General features: G+C 50.2%; 5 protein-coding genes across 5 annotated transcripts; 2 read left to right on the top strand and 3 right to left on the bottom strand.

The window, feature by feature from the left end:
- Positions 1-236: 236 nt before the first annotated feature.
- On the bottom strand, positions 237-5,498 carry UREG_06361 (uncharacterized protein; the record flags this gene model as incomplete). The annotated part of the gene is made up of 11 exons (XM_002583348.1): positions 237-382; positions 447-486; positions 889-964; positions 1,088-1,252; positions 1,622-3,876; positions 3,983-4,047; positions 4,403-4,702; positions 4,761-4,877; positions 4,944-5,009; positions 5,077-5,291; positions 5,377-5,498. The coding sequence occupies 11 exons, from the start codon at positions 5,496-5,498 to the stop codon at positions 237-239; spliced, it is 3,567 nt and encodes a 1,188-aa protein (XP_002583394.1).
- Positions 5,499-8,318: 2,820 nt separating this feature from the next.
- UREG_06360 (uncharacterized protein) lies at positions 8,319-10,037 on the bottom strand (the record flags this gene model as incomplete). Its single annotated transcript, XM_002583347.1, has 1 exon — positions 8,319-10,037. The coding sequence occupies one exon, from the start codon at positions 10,035-10,037 to the stop codon at positions 8,319-8,321; it is 1,719 nt and encodes a 572-aa protein (XP_002583393.1).
- A 991-nt stretch (positions 10,038-11,028) lies between these two features.
- Positions 11,029-13,118, top strand: UREG_06359 (sulfur metabolite repression control protein; the record flags this gene model as incomplete). Its single annotated transcript, XM_002583346.1, has 2 exons — positions 11,029-11,451; positions 11,517-13,118. 2 exons carry the CDS (start codon positions 11,029-11,031, stop codon positions 13,116-13,118), a joined length of 2,025 nt encoding a protein of 674 aa, XP_002583392.1.
- A 747-nt stretch (positions 13,119-13,865) lies between these two features.
- Positions 13,866-14,720, top strand: UREG_06358 (uncharacterized protein; the record flags this gene model as incomplete). Its single annotated transcript, XM_002583345.1, has 1 exon — positions 13,866-14,720. One exon carries the CDS (start codon positions 13,866-13,868, stop codon positions 14,718-14,720), a length of 855 nt encoding a protein of 284 aa, XP_002583391.1.
- A 330-nt stretch (positions 14,721-15,050) lies between these two features.
- Positions 15,051-16,086, bottom strand: UREG_06357 (uncharacterized protein; the record flags this gene model as incomplete). Its single annotated transcript, XM_002583344.1, has 2 exons — positions 15,051-15,441; positions 15,509-16,086. The coding sequence occupies 2 exons, from the start codon at positions 16,084-16,086 to the stop codon at positions 15,051-15,053; spliced, it is 969 nt and encodes a 322-aa protein (XP_002583390.1).
- Positions 16,087-16,458: the final 372 nt, after the last annotated feature.

Here is a 16,458-nt window from a genome sequence, read left to right as displayed (position 1 = left end):
GTGAGGCCTAAACTATGCTTAAACTACAATGAAGACCTCTACTGACCTCAAAATACGCAGGCTAATATTTGAATAGAAGAAAACAGAAGGATTGATTCCCAACGCTACACAGAATTTATAATATGAACATGCTACCTTTCCCTGGACACCTTTGATATCAAATAACTCTAACATTCACTTTCGATTCTTCCCGTCGTACCCGTTCCCCGAGTCTCCATGGTAGGCCTAGATCCGACTTATTGCTTCACGGCAATGGAACCTCGAGCGCTGTCGTTGCTAAAACCCGGTTTGCCATCCACACCATTGTACCACCGGGCAACAGCAATATATACCACGGCGTGTGTTTTAAAACAAAGGGTCCCGTGTCTAGTGTGAACCCGGCCTACGCTCAAGTCAGATGGTATACTAATCAACAGTCCGCTATTCTCGAAATACGGTCAACTTACCTAGCTCCAGCTCTGCAGCTAGTTTCCTCTTTCCCTCTGGCTATACAGCGGTGGCAGATGCGTCACTCTCATGCTTTCTCTGATTCTTGATGTAGTAGTAGAGTGAGAGCAGCGTCGGCGGACAGGCGACAAGGAGCGCGACAAGGGCAATAATAGCCTCGGATGAAAGACCCATACTCTGATTCAGATTAACGGTGGGTACGTACGGAGTACACGACGAAGTTCAAAGGGGTGGAGTTCAACGGGTTGCGTTCCATGGAAGAATCAATAGATACAATGTCTACTTATATACTCAATCACTCCAGACTCCTTTACCCTCCTCCAGAACAGCAGCAGTTTTTTGATAGGCCGGTACCGTTTCTTTCCAATCCTCCTCTGAGCTGGCTGCGCCTGGCCTGCTCCGATTTCTGGAATCTAAACAATTTCACACAAAAGCTCGAACCTGACTTCGAATTTTCGAGTCGCAGTCCATTTGATTGGGGGAAACCAGAACATCCGCCCGTCGTCCCTGGCTCAGCCTGGTGCAACAAGCATCTTAGACTAGGGATGTTGTTGCTTGAGCTCTGGCAAAGATGAATCAGAACAGCCATCCTATCCTGTCCCGTCCGGTACCGCCCCGTTCGATACGGCCTAATCCTTACCTCCTCATGATGGCCCACGTAGGCATATATCTTGCTTCCTGAAGCGCAATGGCATACCCATTTGATACGCTGATCCAAATATGTTGCTTTTCCAGTACATGTACTCGAAGAACGACGGCAGATTTCTGAGTAAAAGCCAATATCTCCCGTGTCAAATCCCCCAACCTAGAAACCGGAAACCAAAAAACCTAGTTGTTTATGTCCAAAAAATAACCCTACTAAGGGACATTAAGCAGAAACTCATTTAGACTCCTATAAGGGATCACTTTTTGATGGCTATCGCAGAAAAGTCACTGCCACTCGACCATACCTAACTTAGAAACCGGGAACTAAGGAGCCAAGTTATTTGAGCCCAAAATATCATAACTATCTATCTTCTAATGACAGGAACGCGAAAAACATCAGTTAGGTTAGTATGACGGAGCACGGGAGCAATGCTTGATGGGTGGTGCAGAGGGCAGTTACCACCATTATGCCATATGTATCCATTAGGCCGCCGTAGATAGTCCGTCTCTCTTATGTGCCTTGATAAACCTGGCAATGGCAAAATGGCCGTTTTGGATAGCCAGCCTTGCAGCTCTCTTCTTTTTCAATCCAAGGTCCTCAGTGTCTGGGTGGTAATTCAGCAAGATATGTAGCGCGTCCAACCGCCCGTGCTCAGCTGCTCCCTCAATAGCTGTTCGTCCATTCACCATTGCTGGAGCGCCATCAACGTCAGCGCCCGCCGCCAGTAGCATCAAAACGATCCGGATATTCCCCGCAGTGGCCGCTCCCTGGAGAGCTGTAACTCCACCATCTTCACAGGCTGGGGCATTGACATTGGCACGGTGTTGGAGCAGGAGGTTTACGAGCCCTATGTGCCCTTTACCTGCTGCCGCCTGAAGTGCTGTCCTTCCATTTTTAGGGCTCCCCGGGGCATTGACATCTGCGCCGTACTTTAGTAGAAGTTGAGCGATGCCAATGTTGCCGCTGAGCACCGCGTATTGTAGGGCAGTGCCTCCGGAATTTGTGTTCGCGGGCTCATTGACGTCGGCGCTTCGATCAAGTAGGGCTTGAATGATATCGACATGTTGCCTTTGAACTGCTGCTTGAAGTGCGGTAGCCGGGCCCCATCGGCTCTTTAAACGGATATTAACATTTGCACCTTGCATCAAAAGCATCTGCATAAGGCTGAAGCTGCCCCTGCTAGCAACATCATAAACAGCTACCTCCTCGGCCTCAAGTTTCTGGCCGTGACCTATGCTCGGGTTAACATCCGCACCCGCCTTAATCAGCATTTCGGCCAAATATTCGTCAATGCTCCATGTTTTCGTTACGATGTTGAGAATCCCCATTTCTGGCGTTTCGTCAGCAATGGCAAGAGTGGCGCCGTGGTCAAGTAAAAATCTGGTAAGCTTGCTATCATTTTTTCGTACTGCAGCTTCAAGAGCAGTCACCCCGTCGGTTGAAGCTGCTGAGGCATTTATATTGGCGCCTGCCTCAATAAGTTCCTCTACCACTTGCAATGATCCGTGCTCCGCTGCAGCTTGCAACGCTGTTCGGCCACCTTCCCAGGATGCTGGCGCGTTAACATCGGCTTCGCAGGTAAGTAGTAGCCGAATTAAGTCAATATTCCCAATCCTAGCTGCTTCCTGGAGTGGGGTCCATTGGGTTCTGTAGGTTCCGCAACTGTTGACAGCCGCTAAATTGTTAGGATCAGCACCCTTCAAAAGCAAAGCGGTTACTGTAGCAATACTGCCGCTGAATACTGCCTGTGAAAGGGCTGTAGAATCAGGAACGGCGCCGGCATTAAGGAGGAGCTCAACGATCTCCAGGTTTCCATGTCTAGCCGCTAATTGAAGCGCGTTAAAGCCACCGTAGCTTGGTGCAGCATTAACATCTGCTTTTTTCTTCAGCAAAATTTTCACTATCTCGAGAGCCGTAGCCTGGACACCACAGGTTATGGCCGCTTGCAGGGCCGTTTTCCCATCCTTGGGGCAAGGGTACGCATTAACATCTGCGCCTGCTGCAAGGAGGATTTGGACTCCCTCCACATTGCCCCTCCCTGCTGCAACCTGTAACGCGGTGTGGCCTTCTTGGTTGCCGGCATTCACATTGGCTTTCTCCTGGAGCAGAAAAGTCAACAGCTCTGTGTTGTTGTGGTACTCTGCTGCAGCTTGAAGAGCAGTGTAGCCATACAACCGTCCAGCAGAGGCATTGATGTCTGCCCCATTCTGCAACAAAACGCGAACCAATCCGTCATTCTCAGTCAAGACAGCAATCTGGAGTGCAGTATGGCCGTAGTCCTTCAGTAGCCTTGCATCGATATGGGCACCCACACTCAGAAGCAAACCTACCATGGTAAGATTATTTGCTCTCACAGCAGCTTGCAACGGGGAGAACACAGGGGGGTTGCCGAAGTGACCTTTCTTGTACAATAGCGAATCTAGTAAAGATTTCGGGATCGTTAAGTCAACGTCCGCCCCTTCTTTCAATAGCACTTGTACTGCTTCCCAATTTTCATGGTCCGCAGCAATGTGGAGTGGCGTTTGAGAGAGCATGATTCTGTCGAATTCAAAGTCAAAAATGACCTCGTTGTCACCAAAGTTGCCGGCTTCGTCAGTTCCATCCTGAGAAACAGCGTTCACCTTCGCACCAGCACTAATTAACATCTCCACCAGCTCTGAAGTTTCCAGCATGCATGCCATTTGTAAAGGTGTGGGGGTTTCACGTGGAGAAAAGCAATTGGGGTCTGCTCTCGCATCTAATAGGAATTTCACGACATCAGGTCGATTGCTTCTGATGGCATACTGAAGCGGAGTGAGAGTTCCGCCAGCCGGTGACAGGTTTGGATTTGCACCTGCATTGATAAGCATCTGCACGAGATCGAGTGTTTTGGGTCTGGTAGTAGTCTACTTCCTGAAGTGGAGGGTTCCCGCTTTCTAGGCCATTAAGGATTTTGCTCCGGCGTCCAAAAGCATCTGAACCAGACGAGTGTTTCTAGACCCCCACTGCCGCCTGAAGCGGAGTCTGTCGGGTATATAAGCCGCTTGGGGCATCAGCATCCACTCCTCCTGGCTAGTAGAATCCGTATCGTTCTAACATCATCTTGTTCCACCGCAGCTAGCAACAAGTTGGAAGCGAATATTTCAACAGTGGTTGAATTCAATTGCAGCATGTCCTCCAGCATATACCGAAACCCGTTGTCAGTAAGCCAACTGAGAAGCTCGCGCGTTTTCGACCTCGGCATCAAGTTGTTTGACGACAAGTAAACACAAAACTGGATAAAGTGGAACAAGGTCTCTGGTTTCGATGACCCAAATAATTTTTTGATACCTCGCGTAAGGTCCCCGTTGGCCTGTTCAATCATAACAGATTCTAGAGATAATGCGATAGTATCGGCATCATCAGCAGTGAGCTCAGAGTTGCTATGTTCCTTTAGACAATTTAAAAGCAGCTGTCTGGCTTCTAGTATCGGCTGTTCAGGCATAAAATCAAAGACCTTAACTGGTCTTGCGCCGGAGTCAATCGTACTGGGTGATATGAAGCCCACTGGGTCCCTGTCTGGAAGTAATGTACTGTCAAGACCGAAAAATGAAGTCGGAGAACCCCACACGCGCCGCATTTTCGAGTCAACTATATCCAGGTTCAGCAAAATAAAATTTCTATGTCAACAGTCACTGAATACACATACACCAACTGTGGAACAGATTCTGAAATTGAAAGCAAGGGAGGCTTGTCAACCCCTGCGAGGCACCCGAGTAGACAACAACAGGTGAGCCAACTGAAATTTCATTCAGGACTTCACATCCTAGAAAGAATAAACAAGAATTGTTGTTAGAATGGCCCGTTCTTTCATAGAATATTCGCCGTTTACCATGATCCAAGGAGAAATCGTTCGCACCAGGGTTGCAGACTAGGACGCCTTCAGGGGTCTGCGGTTCTAGGTAGGCATTGTATCAATCATTAGTTGGGAAGCAATTCCCCCTCAAGCAGACATTAATTATTACCTGAGCCACATGTATACGCATAGCTGAGAGGAACGTGACGCGCGATTTCCTTTCTCAGCTTCTTTTCAGGAACGAGGGATCCATCCATGTAAACATCACTCTCTAACCCTTCAAGCTTCCGTTTTTGTACGCGCCCGAATACGAACTTCCAGTCATCACCGGTTCGTCGCTTTTTGATATTCCATTTTTTAAACTGGGCATAATATTGGTTGTTCCTGTACTATTAGTCAGTCTTGCCATTGATTCTTAGGGGTGGAATTGTGAGGGTGAGGAACCAACGTTTTACAAAATCCATAGAACCTTTCCATGTGAGCCTTGACTACGTGGAGAGGTTTTCCTTTCTTCCCTTCACGGAGGTATAGTTGGGTAATCTCCGCCTTATAGCGTTCCCAGTCAGTATCTGCTCCGTTTTCTTGAGACATGGTTCAAGCCAAGGCAGACAAGCTTCTTTCGCCAGAATATCTTGTGCACGAAAGAAAGACTGGGAGGGCATGATGGTTTATAAACATCTTGCCCAAATCCCCAGCGTCTTCAACCTCGACAGTCGCGACCCCGATACCAGCAAATTCTGCTTTTCCTGATCTTTTACTGGTCAGGGCCAGATGTCACACATGTCTGCATGAATGGCTTGCCAAGCATGCATGCCCTGATCGTGGGGCCTTTTTTGAGTACGAAAATCCACTATTATTGGCTCAGACCATGACTTGGGCACCTTTGTCATCATATTCCTGTTGGCACCAGCCTTGTGCCTTTAATGGTGCATTCCAGAACTGTTTCGGTGATCATTTACTTGCCACCGATGCGGTGTGGATGACTTGTGCCAGCGGTGGTGAGTTGGTGGAGCCGTGCGCCTCACCAGAAGATGACCGCTTCCACACCTTCCGCTCTTCAGCCTCACGAGCCTTCTCTTCCTTCATAATCGCACGTTGAAGCTTCGATTCTTCGGACTTTGCAGTCTTATCATGTTTTCAGTCCCCAATTCAACAGCACGTTGGCGAGCGGCGGAGGTCTTACGAGGAGATTCCACGCTTCCGGCGCTTCCGTTCAAGCTCTAAGGCTGCAGTTGATTGTTAATTCGCATGAAGAAGCAGTTCCTTCTCCATTACAAGCCTCTCGCTAGCATGGATAATCGTCTTTATCTGGCCACTTAGTCCAAAGGCATAACTGCTCTATCCGTTCGGCGAGGACGCGGACTATGCTGTTTTTTCATCAGGATGGTAATCATCAAGCCAGCTATCCTGTAGACTTGTCCCTTGAAAATCAGTGCTGACGGGATCCACAAGCCATCATCGCTGATGCATGCGATCAAAGAGATGAATTCCCGGTTTCCAGACTAAATAGCAGCAATTTTTCGAGATCTCAAGGCTTCAGTGGTATATTCGCTTCTTAACCTGCCCAAGGTTACTTATAAAGCCCTTTCCATCGCAGTTATATTCCTTTGACGGCTCGATGTTGTATTTCTCGGTGATCTCGTTCAACTAGGTAGTCGTAGAAATCAGCATTTAAAGAGTCTCTACTCCGTAGCAGTCAATTCAACGCAAAAAAAAAAAAAAAAAAAAAAAAAAAAAAAAAATATAATTAAACGCGTAAATAGTAGTCCTCATAGTAGGAAGAGATATCTGCTATCTGTCGCGTATGATCAGCTGCGCGTATATTGATGCTCTTCAGCTTATTCATGTAGCGCTCTCTGGATTTGAGACAGTTTGGCCTTGAAAGCGCCGCGACAACTTCTTCGGTCAATGTCGTACTGTTTGGCAGTCAGAGTATAATTAGGAGTCTCTTGCGATCGCAAATATATAATTGCTAATTGTATAACTTCTTACTTGTATTCATACCAAGATTGTCTACCTAGCCAGCTCGGGAACTGCCTTGGGGCAGCTTTATCCAACTTGGCACTCTCCCCTCGCCTCACCCTCCCACCTTTGCTTGGGTGAGGCAGCCAGGTTAAAGCAGCCCGCCTCCATCGCTCCCCAGGACTCGTGCTGATAGAGTACTTTAGGAAAATCCAGATTCCCTCTTGACTATTATAGGTAATTCGACAAAGTTCTAGTCGCTCTTGATCAGCGAAGCAAAGTACTAGTTACCAGAATTCCGCTGCTCATCCTGTCTTATCCGTTACAGTGATGCTTTAAAGCTCTGTTTAGGCTTACACCCTCCTCGCATAGAACCCCCTCCCCCGGCCTTTAAAACGCGAGAAGGTGGTTTTTTGGGCTTGAGATATGGGCGCGGCTGGCGGTGCGTCGTTCAACTGGTCAAAGACTCGATTATTAGCATCTCCCGGCACGCAAAACCACAAGGCTGAACCGGAAAATGAATGCAATATCCAAAACTTGAGGGTGAATATATACCCAGACATCTTTTGTCAGCACACTCATCCAGTATAACTACCAGGTAGTGTGTTCAGGGAGGTATCGAGGATTAGTTACATATGGTTGTTATATGGGAGGGCGTATCCTCGCAGCATCCTCAACTCACCTTCAACTATTGTACGAAACATGGCCGAAAGGCGTTTGCTTTCACTGTCCAACATGGAATCCGGTTTTCTTTTTGTATCATTCTATGCTCGAAATGCCCTACACGCTGGCCCAAGGATGGTTGTCCGCACACAAATGCTTTGCTTCTGGACGGGAGCACTATCAGGGCACGTTCCCAAGTCTTAATTACCGGCATTAGCCCTTAGCATTCTCTCAACAGGCTCACTTCCTAGCACCTTTTTTTCTTTCTAAATTTCCTTCTTTCCGTTCAAGATATGGGCTGCAGTCAAGTTGTCACTTCTGTTTCCACGCCTGACGTACATCTCCTGCTACTGATCAGGGACATGATTACCAGTCTGCCCATAGAACCCGATGATGAAGCCATAAATCGAATGGGCCTAGGAGCTCTTTGTTCCTAGATCCTACCGGATTCACTCGTTTCCTCTTCTTCGAGGGAACGACCTAGGGGACCTCTTTGTGTACGTGTCCAATTTCATACTGCCTACTCCTGCACTTTAGTGGGATAGGAAATGTACGGAGTTAGTGATGCTGATTCTTGAGTCGTCCTGGCTGTTCCCACGGAGAGGAGGTTGTAGCGAGAAAATGAAGATCAAAGAGAGCTCTGAGGGTATTACCAGCGTTCAGTATTCATCCCTGTTGATTGGCGGTTTCTTGTACTATTTGTATATGAAAAAGCTAATCACACCTAGAATTTCGGATAATGTACAAAATGTATCGTGATTTTAAATTATCTGTTGATTTCATCCATCATTTTACGTGCTGAGCCGTTGGGGGCAAACGGCTTGCTTTAATCCTAGCCTTCTTTCGAACAACCGCCCTTTCAATAACGTATTTAGGTAGATCTGGGACGCTGTCGCCACCCGGGTTGATGGGCTCCTCCTCTGGCTGACTGCTTTCCATATGTGCAGAAGGTTTTTCCTGCCCTTCAGGACTATTTTCTCCGTCGACTCCAGGTATAGGAGCGAGCGCTGCCTTCGAAGCGCTCACACCCGTGTTTGGGTTGTTATCAAAAATTCTGTTAAACTCCACTCTCATCGGCGCCCGGTTAAGGCCCGGCCAAATATCAGAAGGTAGATAATCGCCTTGCTCTACTCGAAAGGCCTCCCTAGCGCGCACATCGTCGTCATAGAGTTTATCTAATTTCACTCTTGCATCATGGAGGATTCGCTCAACCGAAACCCGTACCGATTTCCTCCGTGCAACTTCAAGGATGAGGTCGTCATATGCATCTAGAAAGCCAACGTACATGGTTCGTAGATCTGACAAATCAGCCATGCCGGCTTGCATCCGTTCGTGCTGCTCTTTCCAGACTCGTGTGAAGACATGAGATTGGGTAATGTAACTGGCTAGTTTGCTTTTGAAAAACTTGTCTAGCCGGTGGACATTCTCTATCATGGCAGCACAAGATTCGGCAAGAAGGTCTCGTTGAGCGACGATCCGATCAAGAGTCGTTTCCATTTCTGCGATGCGGTCTTGGATTTCGAGGACAACATCTTCAGCCTCGGTGGCATCCTTAACGATAACGCCTATCATCCCTTGGTATTCCAACTCTGTCAATGGCTCTGGCGGAGCGTTGGGATTGTCGATGTCTTCCCCATCGTTTCCGAGACGAACACCGACATTTAGCCCGCTGGGAAGGTCGCCAGTGATTCGTAGAGCAGCTGCTCCGCCACCTTCTGTGTGTTTGACAGCTGTGGCGCAGAGGTCAAAATGATGGACCAAGGACTCCAACAGGTCAGCCATTTCCTGCGCATGTAACTCGAGGGAATGCAGCAGCTCTGGAATGACGGCTGGAGAAGGCGTGGCTTGCGTTTGGGGCGGAGAGGAGGGTAGCGTGGACGAATGAGGTATGGGTTTAATAGGAACATTGTATTTACTCAACTTTCGTTGAATCGCGTCCAGTTCTTCGTCAAAGGCGTTATTGGATGCGTCCAGATCTGCTTGGGCGGAGTTGGTGTTATCAATTGCATCTTTCAGCAATGACTGCAAATCCTGGACCGCATTTTCGTCAACAAAATCGTGCAGAGTTTTGGGTTCTTCTCCGGGAGGAAGAAAGGATGGCTCGACAGAGGTTTCACGTAATAAGCTTAGCGCCTGCTGCAGTTTCTCATCTACTTTGTCGAGCTCCTTCAGGGTGGAGGAGAAGTCCTCTCTTCCGTATTGAGCAAGCTGTTCTATCTCATCTTTGATTTGATACAATGAGCGTAGCTGAACCTCAAGCTCTCGATGGAGAAACCCCGCGCGCGCCGAGAGAATAACACCCTCCTCCAGGGCACTGCGAGCAGCGGTAACAATCTCGTTAGCTCTCCATACATGGTTGATCGACGAAAGCGACCGCTTAGCAGCCACTAAATGCCCAACCAGGGTCTCCAAGTTGGGCTGCTGGTGTCCATCGTCAACGGCTGCTGCATTGAAATGACTTCTGCCCTCGGACGCAGAGGAAGACATTGAGCCCGAAGGCGACATTGATCAGTGCTAGTGTCCTGTGGGACACTACCTTGCACCCAGCGCCGCAAGCGAGTGCATCAAAACAGCTATTGAGAATGAGTTAGCCAGGACCTTTTTCCATCACACATGGATTCGAAGAATGCAGCTGTCACGCCTCAACGCTACAAATAGGAACAAAGACGCTTTGACCCAGAAGAGGACAGGGGCTCGCCACATCTGCGAATACAGGGATAACCATTGCGCTTCACCAAATGCAACGCAGCTGGGGTGCATGCAGCTAGAAGCGGGTGGGATCGCTGAGGGACGATCTATAAATGGATATGCTGGGGATGCGGCGTGTTTACCTTGGAGAATCAGGCACTGCTCGTCCGCCACGCTGATATATAAATAATATTTGTATAGATATCTTCCATGGAGGTTGCGAAGGGAGCCGGGTGATTGGCTGGTGCCCGCCATGATGCGATTGCTGGGCGCGATGTCGACACAGTCACGTGGGTCAGGCTGAGAGAGTTTGATAGTGGGGCCCGCCTTGCCTGAAACAGACTAGCACATACAATGGCGCCAATCTGGCGTCAATTTGAGCGCCACGCTAGACTACTCCGGGTCTAGCCTGCGGAAAATGTGGGGTGCGGCGACAAACAGAGCAAAAGTCTCTTCCCCTTTTGCCGAGGGGGCGCAAACCACCAAGGTCGACGATGAGGATCTGAGGGAATCTCACTGCAAGATGGCCTCATCGACAGCCAGACGGTCTAAAAGTTGCGTGTTCTGTGCCTTGATATAAACCTGGTGACCTCGTTCAATGCGTCGTGAAACTCGCCAACTCGAATACCTTTTTCTTTTCAATGGTCCCCGGGCCTCGAGCTAGTTAACTTGGTCAACGAATTGACGGAGGGATCTTCAGCGCTCCTCATCGCCATCTTCCGTGTGACCATCGACGCTTCTTTTACCTATCCGAGCGTCTTCGCCGCGAGCTCTCGAATCTCGACGCTATCGCTTTGATCCATTCATTATGGCGTCGAATCCATCATCGAATTCCCTCCCTCAGCCTCTCAAACCCGACACGCGAGAGACCTTCCAGGAATCCCCACGAAAGCGAAGACGGCTGTCTCCTGAACATTGGGATAACGATTTGCCTCAGTCCTCTGTCTTTGGGCCATCGCCTCCTGATCTTTCCGGGCAAGGACTGGACGATGACGGCAGAGCCGATCAAACTTCCCTTATGGCGACAACTCACATAGATTCGGCAGGGAGGAATATCGCTCCTTTCCTCGCGAAGCATATCCGTGACCAGCACGCTCCCATGAACGAGTTCGAACCACAAGCAGCTACAAACAGTTCAAGGAACCTAAATTCAAGGTATTGCTACCGACATCGACCAGATCTCAAATGTCGGAGGCAAGCAGACGAAATCACAATGGATCAGATGCAACGCGTGAGTTAGCTCGTGTCACTTGGGGTGATGATTAAATCCCAAAGCTAATACGGCGTGAAACCTAGGAACTCCATTCCCTATCTCAAACTGACCAGCAAAGCATTGCCCATTTTTGGGCTTTGTTCTCGGCTGCTCCCTCGAAACACCGCAATTTGATGTTGCAAGGCCTCCTCACTCAATGTTGCTTCCCCCAGCTTTCGTTCTTGTCCGCCAGTGTCCGTGACCTGATTCGGATCGACTTCCTCACTGCATTGCCACCGGAGATATCGCTCAAAATATTCTGTTACCTTGATACGGCCTCGTTATGCAAGGCAGCACAGGTCTCTCGTCGCTGGCGGGATCTGGCAGACGATGACGTTGTGTGGCATAGAATGTGTGAGCAGCACATCGACCGGAAATGCAAGAAGTGTGGCTGGGGTCTTCCGGTTCTGGATCGCAAGAGACTAAGGGACACGCGACGTCAAATGCAACTTCGCGCTGCTGGAAAAGATCAATGCGCGAAGAGCGCTACTCCTGAGGCGACAAATATTGGCGATGACTACTTCAAAACACAATATCGCCCTTGGAAGGATGTATACAGAGACCGGTTCAAAGTCGGTATCAACTGGAAGCATGGAAGATGCACGACAAAAATATTCAGGGGGCACTCCAATGGGGTGATGTGCCTGCAATTTGAGGACAATATTCTTGCAACTGGATCGTATGACACAACCATCAAAATCTGGGATACGGACACGGGTGAAGAGCTGCGGACACTGCATGGTCACCAATCCGGAATTCGATGTTTGCAGTTTGACGACACGAAGCTCATCAGTGGTAGTCTTGACCGCACAATCAAGGTTTGGAATTGGCGGACGGGAGAGTGCATTTCTACTTATACTGGTCACCACGGAGGGGTGATCTGTCTCCATTTCGACGCCACGACGCTCGCCTCAGGGTCGATGGACAACACAGTCAAAATCTGGAACTTCCAAGATAAATCCACGCGGGTTCTACGTGGGCATGCGGATTGGATTAATTCTGTGAAAATCGACTCCTTATCGCGTACAGTCTTTACTGCCTCCGATGACCTAACTGTTCGACTATGGGACTTGGATACTGGCAACTGCATCCACACGTACACAGGCCACGTGGGCCAGGTCCAGCAGGTTGTTCTCTTGCCACGAGAATTCGAATTTGAAGAGCATGACAGCGAGGACACTCAAAGCCTTACCTCTACTGGAGCGAGCACTGATTCCGAACATGAGCATCACAACCACCATCATGACCACAACGATCCGGAGGAAACCTCGCTTTCGGCACCGTCCTCTTTGCCCATGTCACCGGCATTCGACGCCATATTTGCTCACGGCCGACCGGCGCCTCCACGATACATGGTCACGGCGGCTCTCGATTCGACACTCCGGCTTTGGGAAGTTCCTACTGGCCGATGTCTCCGCACGTTCTTCGGGCATATCGAAGGTGTCTGGGCGCTTGGCGCCGATACACTCCGCATTGTCTCCGGTGCGCAAGACCAGATGACCAAGGTTTGGTGTCCTAGAACTGGCCGGTGCGAGAGAACATTCACCGGGCACAGAGGGCCCGTTACTTGTATCGGTTTAAGCGACAGCAGACTTGCCACGGGTAGCGAAGACTCCGAGGTGCGGATGTATAGCTTCAGGTGTTGAAAGGTGACTAGGAATCCTTCAGTCTGTCTATAGCGAGCGTTTTACAGGGTAGAGAGCAAATACCTCTTCATTATTTTAGGCGCCAGTTTTCAACAACCTTTGCATTACGACTCCGGTTGACATATTCTCTCGTGCTGCCTCGACATTTGGATACAGAACTCCAGGAGCAGTCGGGTGACATTCCTAACTAGTTGGCTCACCAGCCAGTATAAAAAAAAGGGAAAAGATGGCACAGGTCAATCTCAACGTTGACCAGTATGATATATTTGTCCTGGGCAACAATAGTGATGCAACCAGGGATATGCCAACGGCTTGCAGAACACAGACCACTGGCGAAGGATGAATCAATGGAGGACAAATATCTGTTTTATTCGATACCCTTTTGCGTCTGTCCTTTTGCTGTTATGCTATATTTACTCGATAGCGTGGCCCAGGGAGTCTCAGTGAAATACCGTCAAAGGACCTTTGGTGAAATCAATACACCTGTTCACCTTGACCGATTAACTAACTTACATACAAGTTGGGAATATGTTGCCCTCCAGCTATGACTACATCAAAGGGCATCTTGCTTTACGAGTGTCCTCCCCACGAGCACAGCGGTGGGCGGGCATCATCTCCAGGTACAATATCCCATCGACACACTTTGCGCCATTTCTTTCTCCGCCCCGTCTGCTGCTTAGATCTGGCCTTCAGCCCTCCGCACCTCACAGCTCCCACCACTTCCGACTCTCGCCCAAGTGAGCAAACATGCCCCCATCACTCGGCTCCTTCCGAAGCCGCGGCCCACCAAGCTACACAACCAACGCCGGGCCCGCAGGCCACCAGATCACCATGCAGCCCCTGCCGGCACAGAGCCCCCAACCCGGCTCATCTCACAGCCATGGCCCGCTAGGCCAAATGCTCCCATCACAGTCCGATCCGCTCCCGGCAGGTAGCCTCCACGGCTCATACATCAGAGTACCCAGCCAAGCCAATAACAACAACAACAACAACAACCTAGCAGGTAGTGCGCGAGGCTCGTTTGTCAGTCGCGGCCCACCAAGCCAGGTCGGTAACCCGGCAGGCAGTGCTTATGACTCGTACATTAGGGTACCCAGTCAACTCAATAACCCACCAGGGAGCGTGCGCGGTTCATTCGTCAGTCGCGGTCCACCAAGCCATGTCACGAATGTCGCGGGGAACAATCCAGTTCCCAATCTGGCGGCGCCGACTCGCGCGGTTTCTCTACATAGTAACCCGGGATTAGCGTCGGGAATAGGCAGGGGCAGAGGGTCCGGTGTAGGTGGCCCTTTGAACAATCTTAGTCTTGCTCAGTCAGTCAGTAGTACTGGTGCCCATCCCCCTCCTCCTCCTGGCCTTGGACGCGGCTTTGGACGCGGCTTCGCGTTTGGTGGTGCCGCGACGGGGCCGGGTGGGACGTTCCATTCGTCGTGGGCTGGGCATGGCGGTGGGCGTTCAGACGTTGACAGCCTGTATGCGCGTGGAAGGGCTCAGTGGGAAGATTCGAAACGGTGTATGAGGTTGTTCCTCTGGTGTCTTTTGGCGGTCGCGGTGCTTACGGGGATTATCGTGGGGGCGATCAAAGGGTCGGGGAAGGGGTAAGGGGGGAGGTTCGGGTTGATAGTATTAATAGGAGACATTTTGTTAGGTTGCATGAGGGCAATACGAGGCACATTTGACTGACTGGGCGAGTTTGAGGGATCGGATGTGGTAAAATATACAAGTCGCATGTAGCATAGAAGTAAAAAGACTATAAACAATAAAGGGTGGGGGTGATACAAAAACAAATGTGTAGAAAAGGGAGGGAAAAAAAAAAAGTCCGTAAAGCCATCATCCAAACCAGCATCGATTCATAGAATACAATTTCTCGTCAACAAGTGTCCAGTATTCCCAAGGAACAGCGCCCCTTTCTTGTCCCCAAGTTTTTTCCTCCTAAAACCTCGAAAGGAAACCACCGCGTTTCCTTGCCGCGTCCGCCTGGATCCTACCACGGAAATGCTCCCGGAACTGCATTCGCCCCAGGGTCCCCAGGCCCACTACCAGAAAGAAGAGCCCTGTCCATATCCCGGTCACTATTAGCCCTACGGGAAAAATCTCTATGGCGGTCCCGGGGATGACGAATATCGTTGCGGCAGCGATGATATCGGGTAATTTGGCAGCGGCGTCGGGGAACGTGATGTTATTGGGGGAGCGGTCTTGGTTCATTAGGAAGCCAGAAACGTACGAGAGGGTGTCGGACGAGAGGGCTGTGCTGATGGAATCGTTGGAGGTAGAGCGTGCGGTGATGGTTATGTTGGGAATTAAGAGGATGCGGAGATCTTCACTGTGGGAGCTGTTAGAGCCATGGATGCAGAGTTTGGGTTTGAGGAAGTCTGGATGGAAAAACGTACGTGCTCAGTTTGTCAAATTGAAGCATGCGATTTAATTGTCCTATATGCCTGAAATCCTGCAGTAGTATAGGACTGTTCGGGCCCGTCGACTCGTTCGATGCTAATCGGTCAGGGGAAGCGACTGTGGCCGCTGGAATGTTCATCTCCACTGTGTATTGAGACGATGGCACTCTGGCGAAACCCAGCCTGGGGTCAGAGAGTTGATAGAGCCTCACATCGGCAGCAAAAGTCCCCGTCGTTAGGTTGAAGAAGGGAATGTTGTAGCATGCGGCCATCCCAGAGGGGTTTACCGCGGACCGCACTGGAGCCAACGCATCTAGACATGCTGCCGTGGCCGTCCGATTGAATTCCTGCTCGTTCAGTCTCGGGGTCGACATGGGCGGCTCGGCCTGGGGGGATGGTGCCCGCCGCACCCAGCGCGAGACTCGAGCGGCGTGGTCCAATGCATCGCGGCGCAGGCTGTCGTGAAGCGATGGGGCGGAGTGTGACAGGCTGTGGCCTGGAATGTGCGTGGAAAGCACAGGCAGGATGAATCCGACAAGCTGAATAACGGATATGAATATCGCGATGGCCCGCATCGTGGACATCCACTGGGCGGAGGGCTATTGCCCAGGGATAGTGAGTGGAAAACGTCGTCGCTCTTATCCGAACTCGCGATTGATCCTCCTTCATGCTATTAACCGTCCAGCGGCGAGGAGACGTGGGGTATCTGTGCTGCGTCCTGTCCTCGAATCCGGCAGGCAGCCGAATCGCATTATCCGTCCGGTTCAGGGCAGAGCTTTAGGGTCCGGAGCACGTCGTCGACGCAGAGCAGTTCGTCCAGCGGGATGGAGTGTAAACACCAAGATAAAAGTACACGGGACGCCACAAAGGTCATTGAAAACGAGAGCAAAAAGGGGGCGGTCCCCGAAAACAGGCCGTCTGAGAAGGTCTCAAGCAGCTATTACAAA

This window comes from Uncinocarpus reesii, genomic scaffold, assembly GCF_000003515.1.
Source record: "Uncinocarpus reesii 1704 scaffold_4 genomic scaffold, whole genome shotgun sequence".
In the NCBI taxonomy this organism is placed as follows: Eukaryota; Fungi; Ascomycota; class Eurotiomycetes; order Onygenales; family Onygenaceae; genus Uncinocarpus; species Uncinocarpus reesii.
The sequence above is the reverse complement of the archived record's forward strand: the minus strand, read 5'-3'. Positions and strand labels throughout refer to the sequence as shown.